Here is a 16,927-nt window from a genome sequence, read left to right on the forward strand (position 1 = left end):
ACCAGCATGTTGGATTTTTACATGCGATCATTGCCAGCAATAATTACTGTGCTCTTCTGGCAAGCATGGCAACGCAAATTTTGACAACTAAAATATATTCGCCAATGAAATTAACACTATTTGATACAACTAAAACTATTTAGATAATTAAAATACCAAAACGAAAAATTGCATTTAGTCAAAAGCCTGTGACGACTAAATTGAAATCAAAATTTGACATATAAATTAACACTGGTTATACATCACAACAGCTAAATCTGTGTCTGTAGTACATGTTCAAACTTTAATACCATAAATAATAACATGTTATTAGATTTTTACTCCAGGAGTATATAATGAGTTTGGAAATTCTAGAAAAATGCTTAAATAATGCATTACAATTTAAGTAAACCCATTTGATTTTAGCAGACTAAAATGATTTTAGTAGAATAAAATGTACTAGAGGTTTTAATGGACTAAAGTATGACTAAAACTAAAACAAAGCAGATGACTAAAATATGACTAAAACTAAAATGGTATTTCAAGACTATGACTAAAATAAAATCGATATTTGACATCAAAATTAACACTGCTCCCCCCCCCCCCCCCTCCACGAAGAAAACAATAGTTCCAAGGCAGGGATTCCACCATCAACACTAACTGTGTTGATGGGGAAACCAAGATATTTTCTTTCCTGCAAACCATAGTTGCAGGAAAGAAAATCATATCATCTATGGCTGGCTTAAAGAGGAAGTAAACCCTGATGGGTTTACTTTCTCTTTTTTTCCCTGCAAAGGTAAAGCATAATGGACTACTATGCATCGCATAGTAGCTCATTATGTGTCACTTACCTGACACAGGAGCCAGCGAAGTCGCCGCTGATCCCTGTAGTCCGCCGCATCCATGTTGCTGGTGGCGTCTCGCAGCTCCGACGAATCAGAGCGGCGAAGCCGCGATGACGTCACTCCCGCGCATGCGCACGGGAGTCGACAAATTTGGCAAATCCATTCATGGATTTGCCGCATTTAGTGCGCCTGCGCGCCGCTGTCTACGGCGCATGCGCCGTAGACAGCGGTGCCCATTTTCGGGCAAATATCTCCTAAACCATATAGGTTTAGGAGATATTGCTTGGACCTACAGGTAAGCCTTAATCTAGGCTTACCTGTAGGTCCAAGTTGTTTGGAAGGGTTTACTTCCTCTTTAAAGGCTAAGTTCACCCTTTTTTTTTTTTTTTACGAAATTTCATCCCCCCTTATGTACCAATATAGCATTAATGTACTTATTTAGCAAAAATAAAACAGCTTTCCATTTATTCTACAAAAGCTTACATTACATAGCTGTTTAAACACGCTGCTCGATTACTTCTGCCTTACTTCCTGGACAAACTTTAGGTCATGACACAGGAAGGAGTTGACAAGCTGAGGGTAGATGATGCAGGGTGTGTGCTAATGAGATCAGCCGGGCAACTCCTTCCTGTGTCATGTTCTAAAGTCTGTCCAGGAAGTAAGGCAGAAGTAATCGAGCAGTGTGTTTAAACAGCTATGAAGGGAGTGAAAAAAATACAGTGTAGAATTAATGGAAAGCTGATTTATTTTTGCTAACTAATTACAAACAATGCTATATTGATACATAGGGGGGCTGGAATTTAGAAAAAAAAATAGAAAAAGTGAACAAAGGTGAACTTAAACTTTAAGTCTTTCATGGGTCATCATGGTTCTCAGATAATTCTCAATCAGTGCCAATTTGCTGAACGACCTGGAAAGGTATCAGCAAGCCCTTCATCATGTAAAAAAAAGTTTCCTGTTGAGATTGATTGAGACATAACTGGATCTTATTTCCTCAAATACCACAAAACTGAAGGCTGGAGGGAAAATAAGTTACATTTTTATAAAGGAAGCCTCTGGCAGGGGGGCCCGGGGCAATTGTCCCTTTTACCCCCTTATAAATTCGGCACTGTATTCTACAAATTTGTATCTGCTTGCTTTGTGCATACCATTTTTTGTACATGCTTTGTGGCATTTTTCGTAAGAGAGTTTTGTGGATTCCATTTTCTATTGTACATATTTTTTAAAAACAAAATACCGTAGTAGATTAAATAATATTACACTTTACTTTTTGAATACATGCAGTGATTGCTAGGTAATCAGAAGTGTAATATTAAAGCTTTAGCCTTCAAGCACACCTGTACTTTAAGCACAGCTACAGGTTGACTTTAACCCCCCCCCCCCCCCTCCCCAGCAACACATACTCTTCTTTGCTCTCCCACTGCTCCATTCAGCCGCTGGGAGTAAGGAAAGAAAGCCTGTTGTAAACTTCAGGTTACTTTAGCCAGAGTTTACAAAGGACTGTGGACTGTCTCACAATGTGACAGTACTGGACCATTGCCAAGGACCAGAATTTTTATATAAGAGGAAGGGGAGGGAGTTACATGCTCTCCTGTACCTGGAGTTACTCTGTATTTTCCTACTTCCAGGCAATTGAATGGAGCAGCTGGAAAAAAACAGGAAAGGTTGATAAGGAGGGAGGGGCACTAAAGCAGAAGGATGCACTTCTTGATGTTACTCTGCAGCTGGACACTGCTACCCAGAGTGAATTTTCTATTACATTATATTATATTACAACAATAATGCAGGACAAAGTGAACACTGTTATCCCAAAAATGTCTAAATAATACCCCCTGCAAAAGAATAGATATAATACTTACCTCTCTAGTTGGCAGCAAATTCTAACTTCACTCTGCTGAAGGTCTATTCAGCTGGAGATTCTTCAGCATCCAAAACGCACTACTGGGGTTTGTTGGAGGCCTGGTTCCCCTCTGTGATTTTTGATATTTTTTGGTTGGCCTCTATAGTAGTAATGTGTTCTTTAACGACATAGCGCTAGCATATAATAGAACCACTGAGCACTAGGGGGGTAACCAAAAATCCAACACTCTTAGCCCTTGTATACACGGTCGGAGAATCCGTCGTAATGTGTCCTATCGGACTGTTTTGTCGGATAATCCGACTGTGTGTGGTATGCATCGGACTGTTTCCGTCGGAATATCCATCGGACCAAATTTTCCAACTTGCTGGAAATATTTTCCGACAAACTGGTCCGACCGGACATACTCCAATCATGTGTAGAGAATTCCGATCGGACAAAGTGCCACGCATGCTCAGATCAAATTCCTACATCAAAGCTATTGGCTACTAGCCTGAACGTAGTCCCATCGTAACGAAATTACGTCATCACGTTCTGAAAGATCGGATTTTCCGACAACTTTGTCCGACCGTGTGTATGCAACAGTTTCGGACAAAATTCGTCGGACAAAATCCAACAGATTTGGTTGGCAGAATGTCCGACCGTGTGTACAGGGGCTTAGAAGAATCTATGGGACACCCAGAGCACACCTAGATGCTGAACATTCTTCAGCCACTGTAGTACTTCAAGAGTGTGAAGTTATGCCGCGTACACACGACCGGACTTTTGAACAGACTAGGTCCGATGGTCTTCCATACAGACTTTTGGCGGAGTTCTGTTGGATTTTCTGAAAAACACGGACTTGGCCACACACAAGCACACCAAAGGCCGACGGATTCAAACGTGATGATGTACGACCGGACTAGGAAGTTCATAGCCAGTAGCCAATAGCTGCCCTAGTGTCGTTTTTCATCCGTCGGACTAGCATACAGACAAACAGATTTTTCAACTGGACTCGAGTCCGTTGGAAAGATTTGAAACATGTTTTATTTCTAGGTACGTCTGACTTTTGGAAAAAAAAAAAGTCCGCTGGAGCCCACACACGATCACAATATCCGACAGATCCATTCCGTCTGACCTAGTCCGTCTAAAAGTCCGGTCGTGTGTACGCGGCATTAGGGGTCATTATCTTCCAGGAAAGTAAGTATTAAGCCTCTTTTTTTGCAGGGGTCTCTTTTTGATATTTATATATATATATATATATATATATATATATATATATATATATATATATATATATATATATATATATATATATAATGATATATACATATATAATAATTTTGTAACTTTCTTTCTTTGTTAAAGCATGTCCTCATTTGGTGGGATTTTTAAGGCAATAAACATATTGATTTTTTATAAAATCATGTATTGAAAAAATTGTATCATTAAAATTGTTGAACATTTTCTACAATTTTAATGATATAATTTTTACAGTAAATGATTTTTATAAAAATCAATATGTTTATTGCCTTAAAAATCCCACCAAATGAGGATATGCTTTAAGAATTTATATATTGGGATGATGACAATTCCACCCATAATCATTTGAGTCTATCTATTTAACTAATATAATAGAAAATTCACTCGGGATGTGGCAGTGTCCATTAAGAAGCAGATATTCACTTTTAGTGTTCAGGTCAACTTTTGGGATAAGCTAAACACAATCAGTGCCAATGAGGTAGTATCAGTGGCTTACAGTCCCATGCCCAGAGAATCACTTGGTGCAAACCTGGTTCGTGGCTTGCTTAGAGTAGACATCCATGTTTGACATTTTATTTTCTAGAGTTTCCAGTACTTATTTAACTTGTTTCATTATTTACTTTTGTTACTTTCATTACTTATCTAGTTATTTTTCCATCAGTTTAAAGTGTCTATAGTTTACATTGTTTGGGTGGGAAAGGACACCATTTTTGCTTAAGAAAAACCTTGCTTGATTCTAACAGGACCTGTCAGGACAGCTGCCATCCCACGTTGAAGGCTGCTCCTGCCTGACTCCCCGGAAGCGAGGGCAGTCTAGGTGCTGGCTCATCTGCGTGATGCTGCTACTTTCTATATTCAGATATACTATATGATCATTTGCCTCCAGTTATTCTTAGAATCCTGTTTTTTTATTACTGCTTATTGAAAGTGGAATCCATCTTCCTCGCTACCAGATCATGCAAGCTTTGCTTCTCTGCTTAATGTTGTGTGCCTTGTTCCTTTATTTGAGAGCTTGAAAAAAAAAAAAACCCAGTCGGGGTTTGCAACAAGGCATTTTACAGCTTCCATCAAAGCTTTTTTTTTTATTTGCATAGCTGACCTGTACAACCTACTTCTGAGGGTTGTTAACCCAAAGTCTCTCATGCACCAGTTGTATAATGATGATGAAATTGGGACCAATTCTAGAGCTACAGTTCTTTGAGGAAAACAACCATTTAATCTGTATGTGACAATACGGAGCCAGAATAGGTAGCTGGCTTTATGCTGTAGGGAGTCAGTTGTCTTTGAAGGCAGCTGTATTTCATCAAGAATATAATTTTGCTGTTGCAGAATAGAAAAGTCTTTGGGTGAGTACTGTGGTTGAGATTTCATTTGTATTTTAGGTAGGATGAGAAAGCTTTATAGATGTCAGTGATTCCAATAGTTTGTTCATTTGGTGTCTGTGGCTTCTTTGTGCTTTCATGAACATACATTTCCCCCTCCCTAATGCCCCCTGTTCCATATGTGTCACATGTCTGGTTCTTGGTTGGGGGTGTCAATGCGTTTTCGGAGTCTTTGGCTTTGCTGCCACATTAATCACGAGTTCAGTTATTTGCAGTGGGTCTTTGTTTCAGGAACAGCAGTTGGATGAAAAGGATGCTCGTCGCTTCCAACTTAAGATTGCTGAGTTAAGTGCAATTATCCGGAAACTAGAAGACCGCAATGCTCTATTGTCTGAAGAGAGGAATGAACTGGTATGTCTGTCTCTTAACAGGATGCATCCACTGAATTTAACAGTAAATATTTTCATTTTAGACCTAGGAATGTGCTTTAGAATAAGCCCCCCCCCTTTTTTTATTGTATTTTTATTACATTTTCAAGAAAAAGAATACAGCTTATAAGAATGTTAATTGAAAAGGCATATAATGGATGTTACAACCATAGATATATCTCCACAATGCTACAAAATTCACAAGAGCAAAATAATTAAACTGTATAGACCAGGGAGGGTGGAAAGGGGGGGGGGGGGCGGTATCCAGAGAACATGCGGCACAAACAAAAACAATATTTCACATAAAAGGAATTGTTGCTCTCTGGATCCAGTGTCAGTGGGGTCCCAGGGCGGAACCAGGACCTCCCAGGGAGAGCCCACCTAGGAGAGGGGGGGGTGGTGGGAAGAAAGGGAGGGAGCACCATGGAATTGCAAAAAAGAACATCCTAACAGGACTAAAGACACATAAAATTTAGCACATATGCTTAAAAGTGCACTGCACTACTGAAGAAATAGCGAAATGGCACCTGGGTTAAGCTTCGACTGATCCCACAAGTCCCAAATCTTGGAAAATTGAGGAAGTGTATCATGGACTGTCGCAGTCATATGTTCCATCCTGCGAATTTGTTCTAATATTTGCAAAACCTGTGCAAGGTTGGGTGGGGAGGGGGACAACCATCTCAGAGGTATCGTCCTTTTTGCTGTCAGGAGAAAAAAGGCGGCTAACCTTTGGGCATGTCTGGAGATACCAGGGAACGGCAAGCCCAAAAGATAGTGAATTGGGTCTAGGGAGAGTGGTTTCAAAGAGCTCTTGTAGATGGGTTTGGATGGAGGACCAGAAAGGCTGAATCATGGGACATTCCCCAAAAATATGGAAGTGGGAGCCAACATCATTCCGGCACCTCCAGCACCCCCCGAGAGGCTTTGAGATCGTAACTATGTAAGGTCTCCGGGGTCCTATACCAAAAAAGTAGTATCTTATAGGTCATCTCCCTCTGCTCCACACACCTTGAACACTTGGAAGTGGACTCCCAAATCTTCTGCCACTGAGGAAGTTGGATAGGTCACCTGATAATCTGGGACCATTTCTGCATGTAGGAGAGGCTTCATGTAGGTATCTATAGATATCTGAAATGAGGTGGGCTTATAATAAGCCCCTTGAAGCTGCCACATACTAGGGTGTTATACAGTACACCCACAGTAATGAATGGAAATAGACAGCTCCTATTACATAGCATCATTAAACAAGGTGTAAAAAAAAAATTCTGTAACTGATATGCATTCATCAACAAAATCAATGCTTGAGTTGAGAGAACCTGAACTGCGGAAACTGTTTAGGCAAAGAGAGCAAGAAAGCAAAGCACTAGTCACCAGTGTTCAATGTAGGCTTCCTGCTGCTGATCTTTACCCCATTACTGAATACCATGCTTTGTTCTGTGACTTTGTGTGGAAGGGGTCAGCTTGGTACCCAGATAGCAAGCAATTGTGCTGCAAGTTTGAAAATGACTCACTAAGCTATTGCCAGACTTGCCAGGCTTCTCAAGTTTGTTGCACAATTCCAGCAAGTCCACATTGCATGACTCCAGATCAACTTTCAAGTCTGCAGCAAGTTCTGGTTCAGTTATGTTGTGCAACAGTCATCCCACCACGGAGGGCACTGTGACTTGCAGAGATTTTGTTGTAGACTCATCACTGCAAGGTTGCTCTTGCAATGCAAATTTGCTACAAATTGGAAAAGTGTCAACTAGAACTTGTGCTTCAAGTGCGTTGCAAGTGTAAAACTTGCCAGTGAAAATGTGCAGCAAGTTAACAGACTTACAATTCAACATTGCCACAAATTGATGGCAAGTTATACTTACTATCTGGGTAGAGAGCGGCTTTTCTGATTACTGGTGAGGAAACATTCAAGAAGCAGTAGGAAAGGTGTGGAAAGCACAGACTGAGTAAATCAGAAGCAGGGGGATACTTGCACTGCATGTCCTCAGGTATAGCTTCCTCTCTAGCAAGGAAAATCGTGAACAGCACAGTAACGACATTGCCAAATCTCCCTCCAAATCTTGTAAGACTAGCAGTCAGAGGCAGCAATACCTAAGGCAGGCCATAGATGAATCGATTTTCTTTCCTTTCACCACGGCTGGAAGCAAACAAAATCACAGTTAGTGTTGAAACGGGAATGCCTCCCACAGCACTATTGTATTCTGCTGGCAGGGAGGGGGAAGTCTATCCTTCCGGCATAATACAACGATTACTGCTAGCAGTTATAAGCGCTGGCAGTAATTGTATGTAGAAAAATCCGATAGGCTGATTGTACCCAAGTCGATTGGTGGATTGACTTGGGTCTGCCCATACATGGATCGAAATTTGGCCGGTTCAGCAGGAACCGGATGAATTTTGATCCATGTATTGCTGGCTTTAGATGTGTCCATGATGTGTGGAGCTAACCCTGGAGGAGCCGCTGAACAGTTGTGATCCTCCTGCGTTGCTTCATTGATGACACTGGTGTGACACTGACACACCTGTAACTTTTGATGGTTGATGGTTTTATCAGTGGCTATGCCCTTTATTGGTCTGCCACATACAGCCCCTCTCTTTCAGAGTCTTCCGTGGCTATAGATGGTTTAATACTTCACATATACAGCTACTATGATCAAGACACAGGAAATACTATCAGATACTCTTTTCCAGGTACACAATTACCATTTATAGATGTTCACAGCAGGTAACGTAGCAAATCTTCAGTTTGGAGTGTCAGTCTAATTTATAGATTTCTAGGTTAAACACAATCTATGTCAATGTGGAGGATATCCATGGTACCAAGAACTGGTGCATACCTGGGTTGTGAATTGTTTTATAGTGTTTTTATATAGTTATTTTTGATCATTTTAATGACCTGTGTATATTGTGTACATTGTATTGGTGGGATAATGATGTGTTCTTGTGTTGCAGTTAAAACGTCTGAGAGAAGCAGAAAGTCAGTATAAGCCTATTCTAGACAAAAACAAGCGGCTCAGTCGCAAGAATGAAGAAATGTCCCATTCCCTACGGCGTATGGAAAACAAGTTAAAGTTTCTAACCCAGGAGAACATAGAAATGGTGAGAGCTGTTTCAATACTATCAGCATCTGTCATGGCTGCCCCTACTTGGAATTCTAACTCCTAATGCCAATGCTTTGGCTTCCTTTTTTGGAATAGAAGAAGTTTAGATAGGAAGTCCGATGTTTCTCTAATTTTAATTTCTTGCATGTTTGTTTCGGGTCTGCCTGAATTATTCACTCCAGAGAAAGCCAGGCAACTAGAATTATTTGAAAGAGATTTGTAGTGGCATCCTCCATATTTCTTTATGGCTAAGATACTTTTTTAAGCACCATCAACCTTTAAGCATAGTTGAATTCCAATAGTGGAAATATTATAAATATAGATTGCAACTTTTAAAATATTTTTCGTTGAAAATTTTCTAAATGTATCGTTATAGAGGCAAAAAGTTGGTGGGAGAGATATAAGAAGACCAAGTTCTCTGAATGACCTAGACCAAAGTCGAGAAGAGAGGGAGATCGATTTTCTGAGACTGCAGATCAATGAACAACAGATATTTATTGATGAACTCTCTAAAGTAAGACATGTTTCATTTCACTCACTTATATGCATGACTAATAGATAACCTAAGGCACCATTCACACCTGTGCCTTTTATGTACACCATCTCTCCATTCAACCTCTGGGTGCAAAGAAAAAAATGTCTGGTACTTCTGGGTATAGGGGAGCATGTGACTCACTCCCAGACAGCGAAGTTGTTTGGTGATTGGATACTCAGGCATCCAAAGTTTCACCAGGAGAGTTGTGTAATCCCCGAATCATGACATGAAGCTTGAACAGGGCTTTTCCTATTAATTCATGGCAGCTAAAAGGAGCAGCAGGAAAGCTAAGGAACAGGTGAGTATGGGTGCTGCTGATGGTGCCAGCATTGGAGCTGTTGCTTTGCCCTTCAGGAACAAACGTAGGTTCTCTTTAATTATGAGACACTGACTTCTAAGAGCCATATCAGTCAAGTGAACATGGAACAACTTCAAAATTGCTTTCCTTAGCATTTACGTTTCCTGGAAAACTTTTAAGCCTAAGTTTAACTGAAAAATGTTTTTTTTTTAAATCAGTACAAGGGACAGTACTCACAATGAATGAGCAATGTCCCTTGTGCTGGTGGCTGCTATGTTTACTAAAATCTTCTTTCTTTTGCTCTATCACATACCCTTGCAACTGTGATGTCCCAGAGCTGCAGGGGTTAAAACAAGAGGCTGGACAATTCACATTCACTTGTCGAAATTGCTGACGACGCCGGCTCTTTCCTCCCCCCTATTCCGTTCATAAATTCTGTAATATCGCTTTTATGAATAGAGATGGACCTTTCATTCATCTTCTCATCCTCCATTCATAGAGCGATTGTTCAGCTTTTACAAATGGAGGAGGGCGCCCGGAAAAAGCAGGTATAGATGTCACTTTTGAAGAGTGCATGAGACAAGTCCTACCACAACAACGATTTGTAGCTGCCTGGTGAAGTTTTTTAGTTATATAAAACGTATGTCAAGGGCGCTCAGAATGTCAGGACCAGGCAGATAGTGTCTTTATTGGATGGATGAAGTGTTCTTCAAACACTTAGGGCTGCACTCAAAGAGGGGAGCAATCTCTAATAGAAAACAGATGAAAGAAAAAAGGCACCTCTAAGTGCAGAATTAAAACTTTTAATATCCCCAAACAAGATTAAAAACAGAATCAAGGATAAGAGGAGGCATAACATGGATGTATGAAGCAGGTGATCAGGCATCAGGAGGTCCCAGTGTATCATCACAGCTTTCCAGGGGTAACGATATGCAGGAGCAGAAGGTTCCAGGATGACCAGCAGGTGAACACCCCAGGCTCTGGAAACACTGGTGAAGCAATCGCACTGTCTGAGTCAGCGTGGAGCATGAATCCCGGAAATTACGTCAGTGGGAAGGGACGACAACCAGCATGGACCACAAACAGGAAATATGTCATCAAAATGGGACGCGTTTCGGAACTACTGAGTAGTTCCAAAATGCGTCCCATTTTGATGACGTATTTCCTGTTTGTGGTCCATGCTGGTTGTCTTCCCTTACCGCTGACGCCATTTCCAGGATTCATGCTCCAGGCTGACTCAGACAGCGCAATTGCTTCACCAGTGTTTCCAGAGCCTGGGGTGTTCACCTGCTGGTCATCCTGGGACCTTCTGCTGCTGCATATCATTACCCCTGGAAAGCTGTGATGATACACTGAGACCTCCTGATGCCAGATCACCTGCTTCATACATCCATGTTATGCCTCTTCTTATCCTTGATTCTGTTTTTAATCTTGTTTGGGGATATTGAAAGTTTTAATTCTGCACTTAGAGGCGCCTTTTTTCTTTCACACGTTTTTTAGTTCGTTTCAAATCACAGAAGAAAGATTCCCTAGTGTGATATGGGGCTACATGTGATGGATGGAGCAGCAGATAATGCTGATAAGAACATTGAGGTAACTATGAAGCCAGTGTTCTTACAAAGCACTTTTGGACTAGTGTCTCAAGTATTCTCTAACAGACTTGAAATAGTTTTAGAGGGAAAAATGGTATCGATCTTATAGAACAATAGCTAGGAAATATAGGCTACTGCAAGTATTTGGTCCTTCTTTCCAATGGTATGTTGATAGTAAATAGAAAAAGTTTAAAAGAGATCAGATAAGAACTTGTCCCTTAACAGTGATTGGGAATTTATAAATGATGCACATGTATGTCATGAGGTAAGCACAACCATAGAGGATATTTGAAAAATGTATTTATTACAAAAAATATACAGGTTAAAACAATGTTGGTCATGGAAAAAATGACCAAAATTAATACTCATTTTGAGAAGATTGAAAAAATGCTAGGGTGTACTGAGCAGCCGACGCGTTTCACAGTTAGAGTTACTGCTTCTTCAGGGCCATTTCCCATGCATCTGTATAGTTCAAGTTACAAAGAACATTTAACATTAGTATCAACAAACAACTATTTTACAAATAGTGTAACAATAGATATAGTGCTCACCCAAATAGTTTGAGATTGATCCTATCACAGCATCGAGGAGAACGAGCACAATTCCATGACAAAAAGGCGATGTCGGAGTCGCCTACATGGTCTCGTGGATGTTGAACCATGTGTGCGAACACATGGTTCAACATCCACGAGACCATCTAGGAGATCGATGTCAATGTTAAATGTTCTTTGTAACTTGAACTATACAGATGCATGGGAAACAGCCCTGAAGAATCAGTAATTCTAACTGTAAAACTCAGCTGCTCAGTACACCCTAGCATTTGTTCAATCTTCTCAAAATGAGTATTAACTTTGGTCATTTGTTCCATGACCAACATTGTTTTAACCTGTATATTTTTTGTAATAAATACATTTTTCAAATATCCTCTATGGTTGTGCTTACATCATGATAGACATATGCATCTAAGAGTCCCAATCACCATTAAAGTGGTTGTAAACCCTCCCCCACAACTTTGTCCCATGTAAATCAGCATAAAAACCCTAATGAACACTGCTTGTAGATATCTCCTTACTTGCTTAGTATTGTTGTAATCCTTGTTGTTCTGTAGAATGAAGTCACTGAGCATGCCCAGCTCTCCTCTGATTAACGGCACACTCGCTATGTGCTTATCTATCTGTTTACTCGACTTCCTATGGCACAACACTGAACTCTGCTAATCACTCAGAGCTTCCTCCTACACACTATGTGACCATGTGACATGACATACAGTCTAAACTTGGCCATTACTGCAGTCTTATCAGCTGAAGCTGATAAGTCTGACAAAGGGAAACATTAGACATCGGCACAAGTAAATACTATGAAATAAACAAGTAAGCTATGAACAGGGAAGCAGGGTTGCCATAGAACCGTTGGATTGAGAAGGAGGCTTTGTTGACAGTACAGGAAGTGCTCAATGTAAGGGCGGAAATACACTCCACTGTGGACTCAGAAAACAATACTTAAGATGGTGCTGCCTAACCCCTGGAAACAAGTTTTTTTAAGTTTCTTTAAACAGTAAGTAATGTGCGATTTGGGCTGGATTACAGTGGCTATAGTCTGATAATGACTTATTATAATGGACTAAATGAAAAGAAGCATCAGAATGTGAGAGTTTACTTCCTCTTTAAGGGACAGGTTCTTATCGGATCCCTTTTAAACTTTTTCTATTTGCTATTTATCAGGGATGTGGATGCAATACTCTGTCTATAGACACTGTCCATAAATGCTTCTATATAAATGGTATGTTGGCAATATGTTTTGCTTCTGGTGAGATGAGCATCAGAGAGAGCATTACAATGCCAAACTAACTATGACCATCAGACTTGGGCAATCCTCATATGCTTGCTGCATGGTATGAAAGTGTTTTTCCATTTAATGATATAGAAAATGGAACTGACTTAAACCTTTAATACATCTCTCTAAAAGCAGTAATAAGTACTTCCCATGCTTCCACGTGCCTGTTTGGTATTGTTTTTCCAAATGATCGTAAACTTTACCAATTATAACTGGATCGCGTGCATTTACTAATTTTTTTATGGGCAGCCTTACCAGACCCGCAGCCACAGAGTAACCTTTAATCCTTGGTCCATTATAGGTTCCCGGAATTAAAATATATATCCCTACCAATGCCTCAATGTTCTTAGCTGTTCTTTAAAGGTATCAGAAGAATTTAGCTGATTTACTCAGGTAACCAGAAAGAGTCAGTGGATGAGTATTAGCGTTCTCATCTACACAGTAAAATGTGCTTATACACTGTGCATGGAAACCAATTGATGTTTATAGATACAGTTATTTCATTTTGGTTTTATCAGATTTATATTCTCTTTCTAGACACTGGAAACCGCAGGATACGTGAAGAGTGTCATTGTAAGTATTATTAATGACGCAAAACATCCTTATTATCATTGCATCATCTAAACTTTTAAAATAACCTTACAGTTGTTTTGGGAGGGGGGTGGTTCTTGTTCTGACTTCTGTAGCTGAAGGCACTATGGAGTAATTCATTTTCAAAGTTCACTGTAGCAGTATTGAAGGTATTTAAAGCTAGATAATTTAGAAATGAAAGATAAGCATTTTTTTTCCCTGCCCCGTGTAATAAGCATAAAATGCTTATTTAGTTTAGGGGTAAGGAACATGGGCGTTCGCAATACTTTTTTCAGGGGGGACATCGTTTTAATGTCATTCATGCTCTGCTCCTTTTCGACAATGTCATTATCACATTATCACGGTCAGAGACTTCAGACATAGTACAGGAGATGGTCAGAGACTGCTGACAGGGTACAGGAGATGGTCAGAGACTGCGGACATGGTACAGGAAACGGTCAGAGACTGTGTACATGGTACAGGAGATGGTCAGAGACTGCAGACATGGTACAGGAGACGGTCAGGGACTGTGTATATGGTACAGGAGATGGTCAGAGACTGCAGACATGGTACAGGAGATGGTCAGAGACTGAGGCCTCCAGTCCCACTTCACTTGTCAGCTTCAATTATTACAGGAGAGGATCAGAGACTGCGGACATACTACAGGAGATGGTCAGAGTTTGCATACATAAAACAGGAGACGGTCAGAGACTGCGGACATAGTACAGGAGATGGTCAGAGACTGCGGACATGGTACAGGAGACAGTGAGAGACTGCAGACATAGTACAGGAGACAGTCAGAGACTGCAGACATGGTACAGGAGATGGTCAGAGACTGCAGACATGGTACAGGAGATGGTCAGAGACTGTGGACATGGTACAGGAGATGGTCAGAGACTGAGGCCTCCAGTCCCACTTCACTTGTCAGCTTCAATTATTACTGTCCTGTCCCCCAGTCACAGTGCCCAGCCCAGACTTGTGTCACCTTCTGTTTCAGTTATCCAGCTTATTCTATTTCATCACCTTCAAATAATGATATCCCGGTGTGGTGGTGGTCCAGGGTCCCTCAACAACAGTCGGGTGGGCCGTGGGATGGAGGAGAAGTCGGGAACTGCCGCTGGAATTGGATGGATCTCTGAGCCAGTCTAATCGCTGCCACCGGTCAGTGGGTGAGGGCCGTGGGCACCAGAGAAGGAGGTGGGTGGTGACTGAAGAAGATCAGCCCCTCCCTGCCCTGCTGCCTGCAGGTCACTGGGCTCCATGGCCGGAGAAGGAGGAGGTGGGTGGAGAGAGTGAGACAGTCTCAGGACGCAGTGCAGAGTACAGCACTAGATGCACTGAGGCGGGATGGCCCTGGGAACCAGTGACAAACTTCTGGAAATCAGTTAGTAGGGTGTCTTGTGTCCTCTTTTTCATTCTGGGACACTGTATTGTCCCGGAATGAAGGTGCCCACCTTTTAATAATGGGACACACGTGTATTGTTGGTGCTGATTCTGAATGTAAGTGCCGATCCCTGATCCCTTTCGGACGCCCAAGGTAAGGAATCTACAGAAATATTTTTTTTTCTTGCTACCACAGGCTTCCTCTCCACTGAATGACAGGTCCCACAAAGCCATACTCTTCACCAGTCATGTAGGTGCAACCTTGGCAACATCATCACGTACAATGCTGTACAAGCTGTGCTGCATTTTACATAATGATGTTGAGGGCACGCCCATATCTCAGGAGTGGAGGAGAGCACAGGATAGTGAGAGATAAGGTAAGTATTCCTCTACTTCTTCCCCTCCAAACTAAACAAATATTTACCCTTCCCACCTGGAGGGGGACCCACAAAATTCTTATATATAATAATATTGCATTAAGCTTTAAGTCAGTCTCTCAGCAGCTCAGCTCACCATCTTCCTCTCACAGTTGTAATTGGCAGTCTTCTAGTCCCTAAATTAAACAGAACACGATCTCTGGGACTGGTGAACAGGGGGAACTGAACTGTTATCAGATAGATGTGCCCCCAATGATCCACAAAGGCTCAGAATTGTTATGGTCCAAAAGATGGCTTACACCAATGTGATCTCAATAAGTTGAGCTGTGTTAAAGCCACTGTTTCTAACCACTGGGTTGGTGTAAGCAATAGTCAGACCGAAGTTGTCAAATATTCTTTCTATGAGAAAGTAAGCAAAAACTTAGACATGGATATCGTATACTTGGATTTAGCAAAAGCGTTTGACACAGTTCCCCACACACGGCTAATGTGTATTGTAAGGTAAAGTCTACAGGCTTACACAATTCAGTTTGTAAATGGATAGGAAATTGTCTGAAAGACCGTATTCAGAGAGTATTATTATTATTACACAGAATTTACAATACAAAGGGAGAAAATACAGCAACAATACAATACAAAAAAGAGTTAGGAGGGTCCTGCTCCTGCAAACTTACAATCTAATAGGGAGGGGCTGGTGGAACAAAAGGTAATATCTGTGAGGAATGACTGATGGGAGAAATAGAAAATTCAGTTATTAGCTGAGGGCAGGATAGGCTTCCTTGAAGAGATGAGTTTTCAGGGATCACCTAAAAGTGTACAGAGTAAGAGATAACCCGGACAGATTGAGGTAGGGAGTTCCAGAGAATGGGAGAGGCTCTGCAGAAGTCGTGGAGGCGAGCATGGGAGGAGGAGACAAGGGAGCTAGAGAGCAGGAGGTCTTGAGAGGAGTGGAGAGGAGGGCTTGGGTGATATTTGGAGACAAGCTCGGGGCAGAGTTGTAAATGGCTTTGTTTGTTATTGTTAGTGTTTTTAAATTCATTGGGCAACTGGAAGCCAGTGGAGGGATTGGCAGACACTGAACGGTTGGTAAGGGGGATGAGTCTGGCAGCGGCACTCATGATACACTAAAGTGGGGATAGCCTGCGGAGAAGTAGGCCAATGAGGACATAGTTACAATAGTCAAGGCGAGAGATAACGAGGGAGTGAATAAGTTGCTTAGTGGTTTCAACGGTTAAAAAGGGTATATTTTGGTTGAGTTACGGAAGTGAAGTCTGCAAGATTTGGACAGTGATTGGGTTTGGTGCTGAAAGGACAGTTCAGAGTCCAGGATTACACCTAGCACCCTGACATGAGGGGAGGCACTGATGGTTGTATTATTGATCTTGATAGTAATTAATGATTCATACACTGAATGGTCTAAGGTTATTAGTAGTAAACCCCAAGGTTCAGCATTCAGACCCTTACTTTTTAACCTATTTATAAATTATATAGAGTTTGGGATTAAACATGCCATTTCAGTTATAATAGAGCAACAACTGGTACTTCCCCTAGAAGAGCTGCTTAATTTTTT

General features: G+C 41.2%; 1 protein-coding gene across 2 annotated transcripts in view; it reads left to right on the top strand.

Annotated features, from left to right (window-relative positions):
- JAKMIP3 (Janus kinase and microtubule interacting protein 3) overlaps nt 1-16,927 on the top strand; it is a 261,757-nt gene that overhangs the window by 116,076 nt on the left and 128,754 nt on the right. The window contains exons 5-8 of one of the 2 annotated variants that reach the window (XM_077455553.1): nt 5,538-5,657; nt 8,621-8,767; nt 9,146-9,283; nt 13,565-13,600. In XM_077455553.1, coding sequence (XP_077311679.1) covers nt 5,538-5,657; nt 8,621-8,767; nt 9,146-9,283; nt 13,565-13,600 — 441 coding nt within the window. The remainder of the gene's footprint in view (nt 1-5,537; nt 5,658-8,620; nt 8,768-9,145; nt 9,284-13,564; nt 13,601-16,927) is intronic. The other variant, XM_077455552.1, reaches the window with a different exon arrangement.

The sequence above is a fragment of the Lithobates pipiens genome, unplaced genomic scaffold, assembly GCF_037356315.1.
Source record: "Lithobates pipiens isolate NorthernLeopardFrog02 unplaced genomic scaffold, aLitPip1_a1.2 Scaffold_25, whole genome shotgun sequence".
NCBI classification, from domain to species: domain Eukaryota; kingdom Metazoa; phylum Chordata; class Amphibia; order Anura; family Ranidae; genus Lithobates; species Lithobates pipiens.